This window comes from Pelmatolapia mariae, linkage group LG12, assembly GCF_036321145.2.
Source record: "Pelmatolapia mariae isolate MD_Pm_ZW linkage group LG12, Pm_UMD_F_2, whole genome shotgun sequence".
Lineage (NCBI taxonomy): Eukaryota > Metazoa > Chordata > Actinopteri > Cichliformes > Cichlidae > Pelmatolapia > Pelmatolapia mariae.
In genome coordinates, this window is record NC_086237.1 from 37,030,832 (window position 1) to 37,052,676 (window position 21,845).

At 39.8% G+C, this 21,845-nt stretch overlaps 2 protein-coding genes across 3 annotated transcripts in view; one reads left to right on the forward strand and one right to left on the reverse strand.

The window, feature by feature from the left end:
- The window catches only part of LOC134638551 (metal transporter CNNM4), a 50,388-nt gene extending 41,816 nt beyond the window's left edge, over window positions 1–8,572 (reverse strand). For both annotated transcript variants that reach the window (XM_063489265.1, XM_063489264.1), the window contains exon 1: window positions 7,160–8,572. In XM_063489265.1, the coding sequence (XP_063345335.1) occupies window positions 7,160–8,561 (1,402 nt within the window). In that variant the 5' untranslated portion in view covers window positions 8,562–8,572. The remainder of the gene's footprint in view (window positions 1–7,159) is intronic.
- Window positions 8,573–14,765: 6,193 nt separating this feature from the next.
- Window positions 14,766–21,845, forward strand: part of LOC134638762 (phospholipid-transporting ATPase ID-like) — a 45,796-nt gene continuing 38,716 nt past the window's right edge. The window contains exon 1 of the mRNA XM_063489635.1: window positions 14,766–14,875. The gene's annotated coding sequence lies outside the window, so the exon portion shown is untranslated. The remainder of the gene's footprint in view (window positions 14,876–21,845) is intronic.

Here is a 21,845-nt window from a genome sequence, read left to right on the forward strand (position 1 = left end):
AACCATTGATTATAAAAAAAAAAGAATGGGTTACCATCAGTCAGGATTTGGTCCACAAGCTGACTGACAGCATGCCATTGCAAATTGCAGAGGCCTTGAAAAAGAAGGACCAACACTGCAAATATTGACTCTTTGCATAGACGTGATGTAATTGTCAATAAAAGCCTTTAAAACTTATGAAGTGCTCGTAATTATACTTCGATACATCACAGAAACAACCGACACAAAGATCTAAAAACACTGAAGCAGCAAACTCATTCTCAAAACGTTTGGCTGCGACTGTAAAATGTGTAGGTGTCTTAAAGTGGATTATTCACATATTTATAGACGCGACATTTAGCAATAAAAGAAAAATATGAATATAATGCAAGATTAAAGTTTATGTTTTGTTATGTTATAAAAAGAGTGGGAGAAGACAATAATTTTTTTACAACACATAAAGCAAAACGAATGCAAAGGCAGTAAGTAGGTCCAACTTCAAAGTGATTCATAAACAGCTTTTAATTAAAAACCTATTGGGGGGGGGGGCGGGGGGGTATGAATGTCTGTACAAGGTTCAGTTATCTGTATACTTCCAGCTTTTAGTTGTAACTAACAGTCATTGCACAACCTGGCAACCACTTTCTACAAAACTGAACATTTTTCTTGAACCATAACACTATTTGTATTCCAGTAAACCCAATCTCTACCAGGAGTTACAGAAACTCTTCCTCTCTAGAAAGTCAAAACAAAAAAAACAAGGACAGATGGGCAGAGGCAAAAACTAGGAAACTGGAAAGAACTGGAGGCAGTGATGGGGGGCACAGAGTGAGAAAGCGGGAGACGAGAGACACACCCACCATAAAAACAGGAGTGGAGACATAGGTTTGTTCTGACAGCCCTATCATGTTGAGATTGGGTAATCTTTTACTCAACGTCATAAAACGCAGTTCCTTAGAGGCTCAAATAGAAGCTGTAAATATTGCAGGTTCCCGGGCTCATGTTCACAGCTATTTCAGATTTTCTCTAATCCACACAGCATCAAAAGCATACACACAGGCTCAATTACATACATGCACTCACTTAAATCCTTTTTAAATGGTGCTGAAGCTTCTACAAGGTCTTTTAACTTTACAAGGCCAAGACCTATTCACTTTTCATTAGTGATCATGATTGATTACAACTAATAGTTTCTCTTTGCCATCTTAAGAAGGATTTGTTGAACACCCCGTGATGTGTGTATGTCTTTGATCATAACTGTATATCCATGTCTGTGCAAATGTGCAGGGAGTATCACAAGCACCAGCACTAGTGTATCTGTGCTTGCTTCACAGACACAGAAGTTAAGAGGCTGATGTGTCAGGGCACGTCAAAGCCAACAGTTAAGTTTAGATTAAACAAATATCCTCCTCACCCCTCTGTGAGGGACCACGAGGGTCAGCGTGGACTCAGCGTGCAGTTCTTAATTTGACGCTGAGCTGTCTGCAAAGCAAACAAACCGCCTGCTAGAAAAGTGAACCTGACATTCATGTTGTTTACTGTATTCATGTGAGAATGTAATGTAGTGTAATGCGAGTCCTTGGCCCTGTTCTTTTTATCGGCAGCACTTTGTTTCTTTTTCATGGCTTTCACCCAAACACAGTGATCCCAGGAGCTGCTGTCAGGTGGTTGAAACTATGTGCACATGTGGAACATTATCAGTGCCTTTCATATTAAATCCAATGTTTTTATACAGTGGGTGTTAGAAACTCATACAAACATATGTGGCTTTTAACTACATCCTTATTTGCCAATAGTTTTCTTACTTAATTATTTCTTAATTTGCCAGTTATTTATTTTAGTTACCCGAGTAATTCACGAGTTTTAAAAAAGTAAATAAACAGTGCAAACCCACCATCGCAAATTTCTGAAGTTTCGATTTTTTTGTTATGTCCAAATGAGGTGGAGAAAGCTGTCAGCTGTTCTAAAAGTACTCACCTCACAGGGTTTGAATTTCAAGCTAATCTTATGAATTTCTTTTAGAAATCCTTCATTTACACCAAACTCTAACCACTACATGGCCCATAAAATCTCATTTTTAATCTGTTTTGGAAATATACCCACAGCCTAACAGACAAACGGTCATTAAACCAGAGCACACAATAACAGAGTGGGTGGGAGGGGCAGATAAGTGCCCGAACGCCGATAAACTGCAGACAATGTGGATGGCCTTGACAACCACCAACAAAAGCACCAGAGACTCAAGTTCTCAGATCATACCCATCGTTAAAATACTATGAGTTTATACACAAGTCAGAAAACATCAAAGAATTACAAATACAGTAAAGAGACCATAGGATGGACATACAGGTTCCCTTTACTCTGCATTCGTGTGTCCAGCCACACCCATCTTCAAACTCAAACCTTTATCTGGATCTGAACTATTGTACACACCTGAGACCAGAGGCATTTTCACACAAGAACCCTGGACAACATCTGGAAAAACAGGTCTGTGCTTTTGTAGGAGGTTAACTTTTCTCGAGTTATATTGCACAGTTACAGACTACTAGACACTATTGCATTGACAAAAAAAATGTCTCCAGACATGCAAACAAAACAAGAAAACCCCCCACAAAGTACTGTGGTTACTGGGTGGAGATTTTGCATCACTGAGCTTTTAGTATGTGGTTAGATGGCAACAATTTATATGTCATAAATTACACACAATCAATCTTCCACAGTGCCATTACTTCACTGTATGGTTATAACGATCATTTTGCTTAGTTCAAGTATCAAAATATAATGATTTTACTAGTAAACTCATTTTCATACTTAAAATGACGACTTTGTGCATGCGGATATTGCTTGTGGTGATCCTTCATTGTGACAAGATTAGTATTACTAATAAAGATTTTCTAAAGTATTTGTCACTTAATCCTAATGGCATTTTCAAAAGAAAACTCCTCAGGGGCAAAATGCAAGCCAATAAAATACACGACCAGTGCCATTACAACATGTGAGAGTCTGTTGACAGAGTGCACGTGGGCCTCCAGGAAATTCATGGTTCACTTGTGTTTGTGTGCTTTCTAAATTTTGCCTGATGTCCAGCGTGCACTAAGCCAAATACACAAGAGCCACAAGCAAGGCCATTTTTACCATCACCTTTTCATTAAATTATAGAGGAACGAGTAATAGAAGTATGGCCTTTAACCATGTTCCATAAACTTATATGACAGATTTTAATTTACCAGTGAGTGTTTGGACTTTCGTCTGTAGTAGTTAATTCTGAATTATCACAGAAACAACTAGTTTCCTCTATAGGACGGCTGGGCTATGTAAAATAAGTGAGTGCAATCCTTGTCTCCTGAGATACCAGGATCTCCAGATATCCAGAAGGAGCTCAGAGGAGAGCCACCTTTCCTTTGTGTCAAAAGCAGCCTGCTGAGGTGGCTGGAGCATCTAATCAGGATGTCTTATGGGCACCTTCCGCTGTGGAGATTTTCCAGGCACACTCAGCTGGCAGGAGACCTCGGTGTAGATCTAGAACTCACTAGAGAGATTATTAATCTCATCCGACCTGCAAGTACCTCAGAAATCTCCCACGGGAAACTGGAAAATGCTTTTCGGGAAACAAATGTCTGCTTAGCCTGCTGCCATCGCAACGTGGATAAGCGTTTATACATCCATGAATATCATGGATGTATAAATAAAAAAGTTAATGTTTCCTTTTATGTCTGCTGTTGCCATTTCCAGCATGTCATTAAAATTTGATCTCATCTAATAAGGTCACTTCATAGTCCATCTGAAATGTCACGTCATGTTGACAGAAAAGGCTAGTGGGAATAACACACACACACACACACACACACACACACACACACACACACACACACACACACACACACACACACACACACACACACACACACACACACACACACACACACACACACACACACTCATTTCCTGGGTGTGTGAGAGTGTGTAACAGACGCTGGTATCTATTCAAAACAGTCTTTACTATGACTTAATAGCCAAACTCATAACTCTAAAATCAAAATGTAAATTCAGTGGTTTTGATTATGTGGAGCAAAACCCTGTGAAAAATCTGTGTGCGCACATCGAAGCTGCAGGATGCCATCGCTGTGGTAACTGATGCCGAGCTGCAGTGAGAGGAACTTGAGTTGCAGGCAGGGAGCCGGGTCACAGGAGAAGCAGGGGGTGTACAGGAAATTAAGCCTGCACATACTATAACCACGTTAAAGCCGTCCACCACAGCCTGAACATAGGCTCCTCAGTCACAGCGTGAAGGCTGACATGGTAAAGGTAATACTCTGAGGTATGTTCAGACTGTGAAGTGTTTTTGCAGTATTTGCAAGAATGTCGACATAGCAAATATTAAATCATCCCTTATTGTTAAAAACATTTTTAAAGAACATTTTTGAGGTTTTCTATATGTGTCCAGCTTTCATACCAATAGTCATATCAAAGCAAACAGATATCATGATTCAATATGTGTTAGCGGAAATAGATAACATCAACTCACATAACAGCAGCTATCAGACCACAGATTAACATCATCTCCTGTAAATAACATTACTTGTGCTGCCTGTCTTGAATTAGCTGAAACCATAACAGAACAGCTAGGTATGCATTTCAGCTGTTTCTGTGAATCCCACTGTGAACCCACACTCCAACCGACCCAAAGTACAGATACAGAAATGATATGGTTCTTCGTGACTACAGACAAATTTCCCTAGGTTTAATGGAACAAATCGCTCACCACATCAAGGTGGACCGCAGCCCTGAAAGTTTCTCTGCATTTCCCAGAAAAGCAGATGTGAGAACCGAATATTCAGCTTAGTCAGAGCAGACATTATACGGCCAGCTTCTGATATAAGAACAAAGAGGATGATGGGCATCAAGTGCCCTGCCACCTAGATGCTCTTTCTAGGAGACATTCTAGCATAAACCAAACAGTAGTGAGAATGCACCTGAAGGTTTTGTGTTACATGTGGGAAAAAGCAGCTTCAGAGAATGTCTAACCCTGATTTTCTCTACACTGGCTGAAGTTTGTGTAAAAAAAAACGCTTTCTCAACAACCTACATGCAAATCCTGGCCGCTCCACATTGCATGACTAGGATGTCATCAAGGAGAAATGCAGTGACTAGCACTGAGTCTTACTCACAGCAGGCTAATCTACATAAAAGGCATAAAATTTGAAAGTACTTGATTTAACTTTCTGCTGAGATTCTTTCAAATTATAACCTTAATTAAATTACACTGACTATGACATCTGACTTGACATTTTAATGTGGTTAAAAAAACAATACTCCAGTTAATTTATAAGTGTTTCTAATTGTGTTAAAAAGATGATTAACCTTAAGGTCAGACTGCTGTGTTTCTTTTGTTCCAGCATTCAATTCTGCACAGGTTTAGTTAAGGCCCCCCAAAAACAGTTATTTCAGGGCACTTTTTAGGATTAGGTGAAGATCATAGAAGGTTATGGACGGAAGCCCCAGCAATCCGTCCACCTCACATGAGCAAGCACTTAGCAAGAGCAGGGAGAAAAAATGAAACTCTAACAGGAAGGTGGCCATCTGCTCAAACTAGCGGGGGCGAGAGAAAAAGATGCACAAATATATCGCCCTTGCTAAATCTCATCAGCTTGTCAGCATATAGGACGACTTTTACACATGTCATAAACAGATGTTTATCTGTTGTGTTGCATCAGTTCTGCTCTGGCTCAAATTTTTAATCGCAAGACGGTGTGATAAAGAGAAGAGATGAAAGTCTTTGAATTCTATTTTAATGTATCGTTATTTTTCCTGTCACAACAGAGGGAGAAATAAAGAAGAGCAAAAATAATAAGTACTGGTACTGGAATCAACTATGACTCATAACAGCAACGAGGGGCCCGAACATTTTCTCCGCTGTAACCTTGAAACTGAAGACTTTAAACACACAAACTTCTCATATTGTCAAACTTACTTAAGGAAAATCTCTCTGTCAAGATTTCAACACTGTAAGCACCTAGATTTACAGCGTGTGTGTGTGTTTGTATGCACTGCAGTTTACTGCCAAAGCCTCCCACCTTGCCAGCCGAGCTCATTTCGATGAGCTGCAGATACATCTTGGCCAAATATCACACAGCACTATGCACCACTACAGCAACTCAAAACTCAATTTCCAACACTTGATTAGAGCTAAATGAATTGTTACAGTGAAAGAGACAACATGCCAACAAAGTCCAATGGCAGGATATTAATGATACAAGATTTAGACACAGTAAGGCAGTGTGTATCTGTGTGTGTCTGTGTCTTTGACCTTCAGATGAGAAGCCTGAGGAAGGAAAAATATACTGCAGCGGGAGATAGCGTCAGTGTTTGTAAATCATCCTGAGAGTGAGTGTGAGCACGTGAGCCTGTGTGTGTGTGTGTGTGTCTGTGTAAGGCAAAAGAGAGAAGTAAAACTGGGAAGTGTTATGGTATCTCCAAACACAAACCTGCCTAGCTCTCACCAGAGAACTTTCTGTCTGTCAAGTGATCAAGAGAACTACAACTACTTTGAGAAATAAACCTAATTATGGAACCTCACAACAACCTTCTGTTAGACAGATATAGCAAATGATTTAGATGACAGTTTAATTAACTTGAACGAATATGTTTTTAAAGAAAAAGGGCATCTACCACTGAGAGACCAACTCTAGACAAAATGCTTGACTAGTTGCAGGAGTTGTGGTGCAGGTAGGATACATCTCAGGAATTAAACTTTCATTTATTCTTAAATTAAAATTCGATAAAGGGAAAAGGTTTAAATAATCATAGTGGCCCTGGCCAAATGCACTAAAGATGGAGGAACCAGTGTCACACTTCAACTGAAAAGAGCTGAAAAAATGACCAGTCATATTTTTGAGAGCAAAATTAACCCCTGACTCTGTGGGTACAGATTCCCCTGACTTTGACTTGAAGATGCCAAAACACAGCTTGACTACTGCATTTTTCAGCATGTGGCTTTCAGGGGTCTTATAAGCGAAAACATTGCTGGAGCTCTGATTACTTCATCGTCTCCTCCATGCACCTAAGAAGTGGATGGAGCTGTACCAGAAACATTTGCTCGCTCCGCACACTGCTGAGCCAAATCACAGGTTTCACTCCTGCGTTATCACACCATATCACCAGCACCAAGATTTCCACAAACCTTTTTTGAACTCCTCCAGCATGGCGTCCAGCTTGGTGTCGTGGAAGACGAAGTGGACCGGATGGTTGTAGAATTTGGTGATGGTCTTCAAGGTGGTGCAGTCGTCTGGGTCCACGAAGGCCAGATCCTTGACGAAGAGGATGTCCACGATGTTGGAGCGCTCGTCTTCGTACACGGGTATCCTGGTGTAGCCGCTCTCCATGATCTCGGACATGGTGTTGAAGTCCAACACGGCGTCGCTGTGGATCATGAAGCAGTTGTTGATTGGCGTCATGACATCCTCCACTGTTTTAGTCCGGAGCTCCAGCGCTCCTTGGATCATGTTGAGCTCCTCTTTCACCAGGTCATTGTAGGGCTCGGTGACTTTTAACATCTCCACTAGCTTCTCTCTGTTGTACACGGTGCCGATCTCCTGGCCCAGCACGCAGTCCAGGAGTTTGCTAATGGGCCAGGACAGAGGGAAAGTCAAAAGCATGAACAGCTTGGTGAGGACGATCGTGTTCGCCCCGACTGCTAATCCGTGTCGGGAGCACAGAGCCTGGGGGACAATCTCGCCAAATATTACGATGCCGACAGTGGAGGCGACGACTGCTCCGACCCCGGACTTGGTGAGGTCGTCCAGGAGGATGGTGAGCGTAGTGTTGACCAGGACATTACCGAGCAGCAGTGAGCACAACAGGTAGTTGCCCTTCCTACGAATGGGCTCGATCTTCCGCGCGTACTTCTTCTCCTTCTCTGTGCCGCAGTTCTGCACGATGCGCAGTTCCATCGGATCCAGCGCCATCAGTCCCAGGTTGAGCCCGCTGAACATGCCAGACAGCACCAGCAGGAAGCAGATGAGGATAATCTGCAGCCAGATGGGCAGCATGGACTTCTTCGCCTCCACCACGCGCAGCCTGCCGTCTTCTTCGTCCATCAGGTACCACTTCTGATCCCGGGCGTCCAGGACGCACAAGCCGAACACTTTCACCACCTCATTCTTACGGAGCTGCTTGATGCTGAGGGAGACTGTCCCTGAGGTGTTTTCGTCATTTACCTTCATGGGTCCCCTAACATCAATATCTTTCAGATCTTTGGGACAAGTCCTGTTTAACCATTTATCTGAGAAATCAGCATCTTCTTTATCACTGACGAACAGTTGACTGAACCTGATGATATCCGAGCTATTGGGGAACAAGTGGAGCCCGTAGACCCTTAAGGAGATCTCGCTCCCCTCGGTCACCTGAATATCTCCCCCTTCCGTGGTCTCGGCTGGCTTGTCGCTCTTCTCTAGCCTCATGCCGAGTATCCGCGTGGTTTCCCTCGAGTCTGAAACCGAAGCTTCAACCAGCCTAATCGCAAAAACATATGAAAACACGAATAAAGTTAACGTAAAGCCCCAGCCACTTGAATCCATCGCCATGTTTGTTTCGCTCTCTGCCAACAGGCGAACTGACGTCACCTACTCGTTTCCACAAGCCCGCCTCCAAATTTACATACAAATATCAGCCAATCGGCAGCGTATACGTCACTAAAACTTGGGCCGAGCCCCAACAGTTTCATTTTTTTAAGGTCGACTGACGGATTTTCTTTTAAAGGTCGACCGCGTGGCAGCAGACGAAAATTAACGCATGAATGGATGTCACGATAAACAAATTTTAAATACAACAGACATCAAATAATCACATTTTATAATATTTTCCCACCACGTTTTATATATATATATATATATATATATATATATATATATATATATATATAATTTATTTATTGTGAAAAAAGATAAACTGTTAAAAAGTAATTCACGTGGTCTTTAACTTCATTTTTATTGAAGAAAATACCAGTTAAGTTGTATATTTAGCTACTATATGGCACAGAAAACCCAAACTGAGTCATAAAAGTATTAACTGTCTTAACTGTGTTTACCCGTATGACACGTCGAATTAAAATACAAATGCTGAAGCAGTATCAAAATCAGTAGAAGACAAAGAAATGTGTTTAAAGTCAATAATTTAGTCTACAAAACCTTTGTAATCGCAGTATGCACAATGTGACAGTTAATGATATCAGTTTAACGAGATTAGAAAGAGTAAGTAGTGTCACTGATTTGAAATACAATGCATGTTTATGTTATGTACTGTCTCTAGTAATGCTATTAACACTCCTCTGTGTGCTGTAAGCTGTGCGAACTGAATATTTGAGACCAGAAGAAAAACCTTGGGTCACAAGTGAATAGAATGCCAAACTAGGCACACTCACCGATCTTTAGCTATGGACAAGAGAATGATAATGCCAACACCAAAGACAATGAAAGGATTAATCTCTGAAACACCCATGCCTCTTAGCGTTTTGAGAAAAAGAAATAAAACGTTTTAAAATGTAGTTTTTACACGTTTTTGTGTTTTTTAACTGAAAAGATGCTGGTAAATAGAATCACGAGTGTAAATGTATTACTTTAATCTTGAATTACTTTTTTGTTGACGTTGTATGTAAATGTAATTATTGAGGGCAGAGCACCATCTAGTGGTCAAACCGTGGTCAATGCAGCCTAACTTGCTGGTGTGAAAATGGTGAAGGAAATGAGAATGATTCTAATCTAATGATTCTAAGTAAAAATGAGGCGCAAAATTGTGTATATACATAATAAAGGCCTTCAGGCATGCAGCTACACCCATACAGGGTCTAATTCAGTTCACTGGATGGATTTGTAAAGTATGAAAACTGCAGTGAAAGCATTAAATTCTCGGCATTTACTTGTAACTAGTGACAGAAAAACTTTTTTTGTTCTCTCCGCTGAAATCAGGCTGGAAAATGTTTCTGACCCATCTGACAGTTTATCTGAACCTGTTTTCAGGCTCTTTGCACTCCTTCTTTTCCCACCTTTAGCTTCTGCATTCACAGAAGCTGTGGTCCAGGTCTTCTAATTCTTGAACGTCTTTTAAAACTGTTGCCTTCCTTCATCTTTCTGACAGTAACTTGTAGCCTTTTTTTCAACCTTTAATCAGCTGATGTTTGCATTAGTTTGTTTTCAGAGGATTGTATACTGATGCCTGTACACTATCTCACCATTTTATTTCCTCATGTTAACTTTAAACAAGTATTGTTTTAGCAATAAAACATAAGCATGATTTTCTGCATCTCACTGTAAGCTAAACTTGTCTTCAACAGAGAATCACATATTGCTCATTCATCTATGGAAATACTGGAAAGACACCCCTTTGGCTTTGTTACATTTAATTTATTTGAGAAACAACAAAAAAAACCCAAAAAAACAAACCAAGATGTTCATTTCATTGTATGGTAATTACGTTTGTATATATAATTTAGAGGTGTTTAGTATATTCTAAATTATGATTTTCCTTTTATTTGTTTTTTGTTTAGTTTGTGTGCACTTTTTTCTTATTTCTGTTTTATGTTGGATCATACTCTAAACATAAAAACCAAAAGTTCTCCAGACTTTAGAGGACGCGATGAAGAAATTAAGCGTTTTGTCACCAATCCTTTTATAATCTTCTCCACTGTACGATGTGTAATGGTAACACAAATCTCTCTCTAGTCTTGGTCACTTATAATTTTACCTGGAAGTACATGAAGAGCCACATTATTCATTTGATTAATTTAAACTTCCTTCAAATTTTTATTTAACACTACCTAGACCTCCTCACGGGGCTGCAAAGAAGCTCTCAGATGTTTCTGCTTCTATTATTCAAGGAGCTGAACAACACAAACCTTTATTATGTATTTTTTCATTGTGTCAAGCTGGAAAATGTAGCCATTGTAAGGTGCATCAGCTGCTTTCCTGATAGTACTGATAGTATTAAAATTCTGACCATACACTGAAAAAAGAACACGTTGGATTTACTTAATTCACTAGTGGACATTGGTTGCACAAATGTTTTGCTTTGGCAGCAACTTAAACAACTGAGGTAAATTAACACTTAACTTTAAAACACAAGGCAACTGTGTTGAATACACCCAAGATGCTTACGTAAATCCAAGAGATAGCCAGTCTCCTTGCAGTGTACTTCTCTGCATTCATAATTCTTTCAATTTTAAGAAGATCTAGTAAAGGTTTCAATTTGTCACCCCACAAGATGAGTTGCAACTGATTTTCAGTTGAGTTCTTGTATAATTTGGTGTACCCCGGTCTTTTCCCCCCATTTCCCTTCCTCAGAAATAGCTTCTTCACAGCCACACTTCCACTGAGACCCCTTCTGATGATGCTACAGTGAACTGTACATGAATCGACTGAAGGCCTGATGCATCTCTCAGGTTCTGTAACTTGTCCTTGTTGGATTTTTTCCCTATTTCTCAAGGACCTGACTTTCAGATACTATTCATCAGCTACAGATACTTTTAGACCTGCCACTTCTTCAATATGCCCCTCACATGTTTCATCAAATATTTTTCAAGGACACAGGATGTTCTGTGAATATTTGGGAATCACCTTGGTGGTGTAAGAATACTAATGTATTCCTGTCAAACTATCTTTGGCATTTTGTTCAGATTCAACTAAAGAAATGGGAACACATTTTGTCTTTTGTGGCAAGCTGCTAGTAATAAAGTACCTAAAGAGACATTTAACCACTCAAATTTGTCCAAATGATTTATTTGAATGACGTGTTCACTCCTGGAAAAGAGTAAGAAGACAAAGAAGAATTAGAGGAAGACCATGACCAAAGTGGTTAAGAATTTCCCTGCTGCAGTCACTGACTGCTGGGGATTATATCTGCTGATAACAGCTATTCAATAAGCCGCTAACATTCAACAAGGCATCTAAGAGAAATTTCGGCCCACCAGCTGAAATCCTAAAATCCTAAATACAAGATAGGTTTTCTGAAAGACTGTTGGTGATTCTCTAAGTTTAATTCAAAGAGTTGTATTAATCTAAACATTGGGTTTACAGAAAAAATCCAGATGCACAGACTGCATGAAGATATTAATTTCTTTAATCATATTTAATCAGCTTCCTGAGCATAAATGCATATTTATCTTTTTAACAATAATTTATGCGTGTAAAGTAAAAGCGAGCCATCTGAGAAGGATGATTACTGAAAACAAATGAAGAATAAAACATATGAAACGTTGAACAGCGCTTTTTAAAAATATGTTTTTAGCGACACCTTGTGGCCACATCTTCTTTCGAAAACAGCATTGTGCAAGGCGGTCTATGACGAGAAGTGACTTGGAAGCCTTCGTTCCATAAAAAGCCAAAATGTGAGAAGGGTGTTACAGTAGAGATCTCAGTTCACAGAAGCACACACGAACACAACAGTGTTAATACGTTGTTAGATTACAATATATGGCAACATTTAATTTCTTTGTTTTATACATTCTTATAAAATGCTGTCCTCAGCCTTTCCTACTGGTACATATACTCTATGTAGTCATCACCGTGGCACGTTTCACCTTTATAATAATCAATTACTGATGAAAATCATTTATTTGCAGCTGAAGAACATTGCAACCTTTCTCTGAGTTTTCTGGAGTTGCGTTAGACTTTAGGGTTTAAGCAGTAGTGGTTTCCTCCTTTGGTATTCAGGAAACTGAAACCTCAGACAGGGAGCTGTGAGAAATGCTGCAGAAACTTTCAACCAAACAAAACTGAGATGAAAAAGAAAGGAACATGTCAGTGGTGTAAAAACAAAAGGAAACAAAGTCGTAAATGCCAGTTTCAGGAAATGAAAGTGTAAGAAAGAAGAGACTTTGAGAAACTGTCAAGAGATCCTGAAGATTTCAATAATGTACTAAACAGATTTGTACAGCAGCTAAAGAAAGTGAAAGACAACCAATTTAACTACTCGGATAGCGTTTGTCATTTTTACACTATATTTGTTTGGCACTAGTTTAACAAATACGAGTTTTCAAATAGAAAACGTGGTCAGCTTTTACTTTGTACAGCACCACAATGAAACATTCTTTACCACAGCTGCAGTAGAATAAAAGTAAAATAACTGTTAAAGCTGGCAAATCTGGAATAAAAGCTGTATTTTAACAGTTAAATGTGTCACTGTTATACTACAGGAGCTACACGTCAGATAAGTTTAGCAAACTGTGAGAAAACTTGGCTTTCCTTAAAAAGACAAACATTTAAAATGCATCTGACATGTTGTTCCTTATTGCCTGCCAGATATGTGGGTGCTTTTATCAAATATGATAAAATAAAGATGTTTTTGTTTCTGCTCTAAAAGTTCAGTTTCACGTTTTCCTACTCTTCACTTTGTATCATAGTAAATAAACCGAAGGAGATATTTGAATCTTCATCTCAGGCCGTGAAGCTCCACCCACCTGCTGTTCAAACCTTGTGTTTGCAAGTTGCAGCAAGTCAGAGTGTTGGCTTAAACGGAAAGCAGTCTGAAGCAGCCAGGTGATAAATAAGGATTATTTTGAACTTTGAATCAGGCAAAGATACTCCACACATCAAGAATAAAAACAGGTCTGGAAATGAGCGTCATAGGTGTGCAGATTTAAGAGGCTGCTCATCCCACCACTTCCTTCTTGAACTTTAACTGAACTCTCCTTCAGTTAAAGTTATTCAAACCCCTTTAGCATTTGAAAGGTGTCAGCACAGGTTTGGGGAGATTATTATTAGCATTTATTTTTACAAAGTATATCTCAATAAAGATTAAAATGAGAGCACTCATCCTTAAACAGCATTAAAGAGACGTGTTATTTCTTTCTTTCTTTTTTTGACTTATAAACACTGATATAAAATAGCATTTTTGGATATATATTTGTTTTTTCTTTGAAAGGTGAATTTCATTTGTTTTGCTTCTTACAGCCCAGCAGGCAGGCCTGTGTGTTGGGAGGGTGTACCGGATCTCTTCCTGAGCACAGCTGCCACCCATTTCTCCTGAGGAGCCAGTGCACAGCTGGCTTCATTCAGCCATCAGCCACCCAGCAGAATAAAAGCTGGTGAAAAGCTGCTCAGTCAGTGAGTGGGTCAGCTTGTAGTGTTGGCTTACAGGCCATGTCTGAAACTAGTGACTAGCTAGTCTACCATGACTACACAAGCATAGTGAATAGCTAGTCTCTTCTTGCAGCAGGACTGTTTCCCTTTTACTTGGAGAATCATTTCCTTATTGTTTAGCAGGATATTTTAGGTTGTGGTTCTCTTGTTTGGTCGAAATAGCGGTGTATTTCTTTGAGTAGTTGAGTCATTGTCAATAAAACTTTATTGTTTTACACTTTACTGTGTTTTGGCCTTTTCTTTTCCTGGTTCCTGGTCCCTTAGCCCTTATTCGGGGGTGTAACACCGTTTTGCTGCCTATAGGTTCATATAGAAAACCATTAAATTGCCTTTGCCTCTAGAAGAAGTGGGTTTTTAGGAAAGTAGTATCCTGTTTCCTTTCTAAAAGTTTTGTTTCAGGCTCGCCAACTAGAGGTCATAATTGCGCCACAACGATTGACTAAATTTTCACACAACGTGACCAGTCTGCTGCTTTGCCTCTGCTCCGTTCAGAGCTTTCTGTCATAGTAAATTTCCGTGTTTTGGTGAGTTGAATCTGAGCGAGTAAACAGTGCGCCCTCGCAGAGGATTGTATGGAGACGGAGGGAGGAGGAAGTAGAGGAGGGGAGAGCGTACGAGAAGGAGGGGAATGAGGCAGGAGCGAGTTGGTGGACAGGAGGAAAACATTATCTCTCAATCCTTCACGTAGTTGGGATACTTTTTTTCCACTGTCGAAGAGGGAGGGAAGCCATAGCTCAGACTGCACCTCCACCAAGCCAGGACGCACGGTAAGTACCGTGTCGCTGCTCAAGTATTGCTGACCTTGTCTGGGAGTCAAGGAGACGCTGGAGGGTGGGAGAGTGTTGAGATGAATTTGGGGGAAGAGATGGAGAAGAAAGGCGAGATGGCTTAACGGGAAGCTGCAGTGAACATGCGAGAGCTGTCCCTCCACTGTCTTTCCTGCCTTTGCGCTCTCCAGGGAAAAGCAACCCAAAAAAGTAACGGAAAGATTTTGGTGGGAGAGGAAAGTTTGGCATTCTTGGGTGTAGAAAGGGAAAATATCGGCTTCGCTTTCTTTCCCCCTCCTCACTACTGTAGCAGTCATCGTGAAAGCTTCCACAACAATGGGTTACTTCTGTGTTGTGTCGGTTTAGCAAAAAGCGGTTTCCGAAAATTGTTTCAGGAGGCAACTTTTCATCGGCGCGCTCCTCGTAAGAGTGTGTTGTTTTGTAGACGGCGTCTGAGCACTGCAGCACTGCTCAGCTGTCAGATCCCGAGTTTAGTCCTCTTTGGTTTCAGAAAGAAACCACCTGGTATAATAAGAATTGTTTCTTGTTCTTGGGAACTGTAGTGACACTGATAATTCGAGAAGATATGGGTGTACATTGTGTGTCAGCACCTTTTGCGGTTTTAGCACTGATGTCAGTGATGACTAATTTGTTCATCATCTAGAGCGGAAGACTGCGACGAAGTCATCCTGTGTTTACGGTGCAGAAGCATTACTTTTCTATTCCCAGCCAAACACTGAGGTGTTTAAAGTGTTAATTGTGACTTTGAGGAGGTGTATGTTCAAAACACAGAGGCGTAGCAAAAAACAACATTTGGCTCAATGGATGGAGTTCCCATTTAAAAAAACAAACAACTAAAAATGAGTTTTTACAGCAGGCACATTAACATTTTTTTTTACGTTGTACCAGGACTGTTGTTTTGGTTTAGAAATAGACTGTTGGATTGTCTGGATTTCAGCCATCCTGTCTCAGTTTTTGAATTAGGATAAACTAAAGTGTGGTTTTGATTGATACTGAATACAAGATAAAAACGAAAGCATTTAAACACTTTTCAACACTGAACAGTAGGCCTGTCTGATGTTTTAGGGTGTAACCACTTTCATGGAAAGGAAACTTAAAAAAAGCTTTGATCAGCACTTAGCATGAGGCAAGCTCGCTGCCTCATGCTAAATGTGTTTGTATAAAACAGGCTGATTTCTCAGTTCAATGGTCGATGTCGCCTTCATTTTGATTTCAAACCATAAATGGTGTAAAAGATGGATGTAGTTAGTGCGATGTTATCCACTGGTTTTTGACATCTTTGAAGGCTTCAATTGGCTACCAAAAAAAATGTGACAAGGAAGGATGGGCCTGACTGTCAAATTGCACGCTCATTGGCTAACGAATTGTGATTGACAAGCTGTTAGCAAATGAGCTGGTTTCATTCCACAGCTAACAGTAATACAAAGATTTATAAGATGGACATATTGTTATGGGGAGTATGGGGTGTCTGGCCTATTGCTACGGACCATTCGAGCCCTATACAACCATTACAAGAGCTTGGTCCGCATAGTCGGCAATAAGTTGGACTTGTTCCTGGTGGGTGATGGGCTCCGCCAGGACTGCCCTTTGTCACTGATTCTGTTCATAATTTTTATGGACAGAATTTCTGAGAAGTTTCTCCATCCAGGAGGGGCTCAGAGTAGAGCCGCTGCTCCTCCACATCAAAAGGAGCCAGTTGAGGTGGTTCAGGCATTTGACAAGGATGCCTCCTGGGCACCTCCTGGGTGAGGTGTTCCGGGCATGTCCCACTGAGAGGAGGCCCCAGGGCAGACCCAGGACACGCTGGAGAGATTATATCACTCTGCTGGCCTGGGACCGCCTTGATGTTCCCTTGGACAAGCTGGAGGAGGTGGCTGGGGAGAGGGAGGTCTGGGCTTCTCTGCTTGGGCTGCTGCCCTCGCGACCCGTCCCCAGATAAGTGGAAGAAGATGGATGGATATTATTATTTTTTTATACATTGTGTCCAAAAATGAGTGACAGAGCCCATACACTTAACAGGAAAGTATTTACGGAGGTCAAGACAGAAAGACGTTTTCTCACAGATTTTTTGTTGGGTGGAAGTGTTTTTGCAACAACAGCTATCGCCAACTGCTGGCGTTCAGATAAAAAAAAACAGGTTTAAGGTCTTTTGCATTGGCCTCAGTTATCTGACCCAATGTTCTGAACTAAGTATTTTAGTCATAGTCATCTTGGTGTTTTGAAAAGAGAGATGATAATCAGTCACAAGATGATCACACTTTTAAAGCATATCAGGCTTTATTGTTTATTTTGCTCTCCATGAAATCACTAATCACAAACCAAACATCATTTGTATCAAATAAGACTTCATTGGGAAAGGATTTGTTAAGGTTATACATGTGGTGAGACTTAAGGTTAATTTCACATCTACTTCTGTATAACCAGGCCTATTTTGTAACCAGCGGGTTCATCCTCCGACTGGCTACTTAAAAATTGTCACAGATTCTAAATGTTTACTCTTTTCATACAGGTTGCCAAATCCATCTGTAGTTGCAGTTATATTGCAATTTACTTATGTAATCAAGTTAAGTGCGTTTAGTTTATGTCCTAACTCTAGTCTTCTGTTTTGTAGGAAAAGTATACAGCCATGGACATCAACCAAAGTTGAGCCATTTAGCCATTTGCAGTTTGAATGAGTGAGTGGGCGCAGGCTTTATTCAGTGTCTCTCTTCACTTAAACAGATGTCACGAGACTACAACGATGCTTTGTTTGCTCCATCTTTTTATTACAGATGAAAAATAACCCAGAGGGCCACACTGATCCCATTAATTCTGGTGCTAATAACAATTTTGACTCAAATGTGAAACAGGAAAGATGGCATGACTGCGTGACTCTGTAGTTTAGCTAAATGCTGATGATAAAGAGATGTAATGTTGTTTGTCTATGTTTTCAAATACATGGTGCTGACACGCTAATATTTGCAACTGTCTTGTGGCATGCACGACTTAAGATGACTGCCCTGCTGGTCCACTGTTCATGTGAACTGTTTTTACATATAAAACATATTGGAAAAAACTATAAAAAAAATTAAAAAAGGAACATGCAGAAGTTATGGTTTCATACTGTTTTATGTGTTTTATCCTTTGATACTCTACTTAGCAAAGTAGGCTTAATCATTCACTGCTGTGTGTAAACAAGGTTAAGTATTAGTCAATGCTTTCCTGTTGGTATCAATACATTTTTCTCATTATAATGAAGTGGAAAATAAACTCTCCACTCTCCATCGCTCTCTTTTTTCGTACTCTTGTATGCGTGCACAAAATCAGGTCTGCTGTGCTCTCTGTTCCCCCAAAACAAATGAGCAATTAGCGTTAATGTTGCGTGCAATGTTAAATTACATCACATCCCCGCCATTACCACCTCACAGTCGCCCGATTTAACAACTTTTATGAGAACATGTGAATATCAACAAAGCCGATCTGAAGCTTTGGTGAGTTTTGTTAATATATGATGTGTGAAAATGTTGGATAAAGTCTATATTTGACACAGTGACGAGAAAATGTTGTTGAAACATTTCACGAAATGTTTAGAAGTTGCTGAAAAAATTTCTGTCTGAGCCAAAGAAGTGTGTCTATAAACAGTCTGATGATGCTAGCAATCGGTGTCAAAACATAGTTAATCAAGCTGGTCATGAACAGAAGTGTGATTTAAAAAAAACTTTACAAACTGATTCTGTGTGAAGAGAAAACTGAAGCTGTTTGGTTAATCAGAAAATGTTACGAGATGTGAAACTTGTGATTGAACGTCAGCTGCCCCGGCTAAACTTTGACTGAGGTCACGTAAGGTCTCAGTAATGTCCAGCCTTATGCAAATGCATTTATCATGCATGAAAATCCATTTTGTCACATGTTGAAGGTCTTTAATGTTAAAACATCTGAGTCTTAATGGTACAGTGAGAATCTTATCAGGTTTAAAAGGTCAGTCATAATGTCAGTGTTTTATCATGTAAGAGGAGATGGGGAGTGGCTCGGTGGCCTGAGAGGTCAGGTGAATAATTCAGAGGTTAATTGTTTGGGTCTTTTGGTGCAGCTCTCAGGGCTCAAAGCACAGATACTGTATTGTGTCCTTATGTCATAACACTTTCCCATTCTTGCTTTGTTAATGTCTGTCACCAGTGGGTCTTTTTCAGGTCACTGCTTACGCTTGCATTGTAAATGCACCTCTATCCAAATAACAAACAACAAATCTGTTCAGTTTTTAAGGCTTTTAAAGGCATCATTGTCTCAAGATGGAGGGATGTTGTTTAAAGGTTTTTTGTATTTTTAAAAAGAAAAAATGTAAGTCAGAGAGATGTGATCGTTTTCAGTCATGAGAATGTGATCACAGATTCATGCAGAGCTACTGAGCAGAGTGATGTTAATCATTAACTGACAGGAACCTTGAATAAACCAACATATAACCCAGTTTGTTATTTGTTTATTCAACCTATTTCCCGGTTATACTGAATTTTCTTTTTTTTGGTCTGTTGACCACATCGTGACTGACTGTACGAGGAACAAAGAAATCTGATAAGTGGGAAATTAACAAACAATAGCCCGGAACCGACTCAGGCTGCACTGTACAAGTCTCTCTTTTTTTTAAAATTCTATTTGCAAAAAGGAACTGTTCCAGAATTAAAATACAGGGTTTTAATTCAGGTAAAAAACAAAAAAAAGTTTTTTTTTGTGTAGCAACACTAACTTAAAGTTCTATATCCCATATTGAAATGACTTGTAAATAAAACTGTTAAGGTGCTATTTTCTAGTATTTGCTATGTATAAAGTTGACGTTATTGTTATTATTTTCTCAGAATTTGCAGACACCAATATTTTCAGATAAGATGTTTGTGGTTTGGTTGCAGGGAAACGGTGCAATAGTCACCACCCAAGAAGTTGATCTTGGTTCAGCATCTTCTGGTTACTTTTTTTCTTTTCTTTTAAAAAAAAAAATTCAAATACAGCCTAGATAATTAAATACACAAAATATTATTAAAACATATTATTAGGAAAATAGCATAAAAATGCATTTTCTTTATTTTTTTAAAAACTTTTTTAGGTCATATATTTTATTCAATAGCCCTGCAACAGACTGGTGACCTGTCCATGGTGTGCCCTGGCTCTCGCCCTAAGCTGGGATAGGCTCCAGCCCCCCCGCAACCCTGAATTGGATAAGCAGAAGAGGATGGATGGATGGATTTCATTCAATTAAACACTTCATGCCATCTCACCATGCACAGCTTTCTACAGTAGAAATGCATCTGCTGGTGTTGGATATTTACAATGGTGAATCTTTCCAACAGTTATTTCCACGTGTCTGGTTACTTGTGGTTTCGCTTGCCCTCGTAGACATTTGCAGCTAACATTTGCAGCTAAGGAATAAGCATCTAAGGGAAATTAAAGCGAGAGATTGCTAAATGTTTCCACTATGGTAGTGGTTTCCCCAAGCGTTTTAACATTTACATTATTTTTTCCTCTGGCCATAATAGTTCTGTATTGCTGCATGAATAAAATACCAAAAAGATTAGCGTTTTTTTAAAAGATCAGCTATTTCATGTCTTTAATCTTCACGGGGCTTCAGCCCATGATGGAAATGCAGGTAACAAAGGGCTAAAGAACTTTAGTAATAAAGTTTTTGGAACAAGCTGTTCCACAGAAACATAACTGATTTTTAGAAGCTAAAATAGGTTACAAGAGCACTTCCACGAGGAAGTGGTGAATCAAGCCAAACCTACACAAGAGCAGCTTGTGAAAGATCTAAAGCCAGCTGGGACCAGAAGTCAAAAACACCATTAGCAGCACAATATGCTGTAATGGACTGAAATCTTGCGGCACCTCTAGGTCCCCTTTCTAAAAAGAACCAGGCCTTTACATGTGCCTAAGTTTGCCAGTGAACATCTAAATGACTCAGAGAAGACCTGGGAGAAACCAAAATCAATCTCTTTGGAATCAGCTCTTCCTGCCATGTTTGAAGGAAGAGAAATGGTGAGTATGACCATCTCCATAGTCAAGTACAGAGGTGGAACATTATGCTTTAGGGGTGATAAGGGTACAGAGTGACTTCACTGCATTTAGGTGCCATGCACTGTAAAAAGTTTGGAGTAGTCAACGAGCAACCTGAATGCTTTAGAGAGTTTCTGTAAAGATTATTGGGCCAAAATCTCTCCTGAGATGTTAACATAAGCTGCCATAAAAAATTGTTCATTTCTCTTACAAATTCAGCAGGGGATCACTTAATTTCACTCACTGTGTAGTTTCTTTACTCTTTCCTTGTAAATGAAACTATAAATGAATGTGAATGCTGTATTTGGCTGGTCAGTCGGTCAATATTTGTCACTCAACAACTCAGACTCGTAACCAAAGGTCCTGCTAATTCTGATACATACAAGAACAGCAATTTCACACTTTTCCTAGTAGTTGTCTGCAGCAGTTTGAATGCACTCAGCAAACAATAGTTTTCTACAACTCCATCCAGACCACCATGCGTCAGAGTCATCAAACTCAGTGTCAGTTTCACTGAACCTGTGGTTTAACTGCGGCCAGGTGACATCCAGAGCCCGAGTGAAAGTTTTACAAACTGCTGTACTCAATGATCTAGATACATTTTAATGAGCATTTTTTGGTTTCATTCTGTCAGGAAGTGGGTTCAAATGTACTGTTCAGAATCTAATCACCAAAAACCTTGCTGATTCCTGCAGATATAAAGTGATAGTGGGGAAAAAAGATTGCTAATCATTTTAGAATTCTTATTGTTTTATCACTACTTCATCCCTTTGTTTTGATAAATCTCTTGATATCTCCTGGTTTTTATGACCAGTGTGAAACACTGTGAGGTGACTGGCTTCTAAAAAATGCACAAATGTTTTCTTTGTTGAATCACTTTGTTAAAAACTTCACGAGTGAAAGATTCAAATAGCAGTCTCTGTCAGTGTGT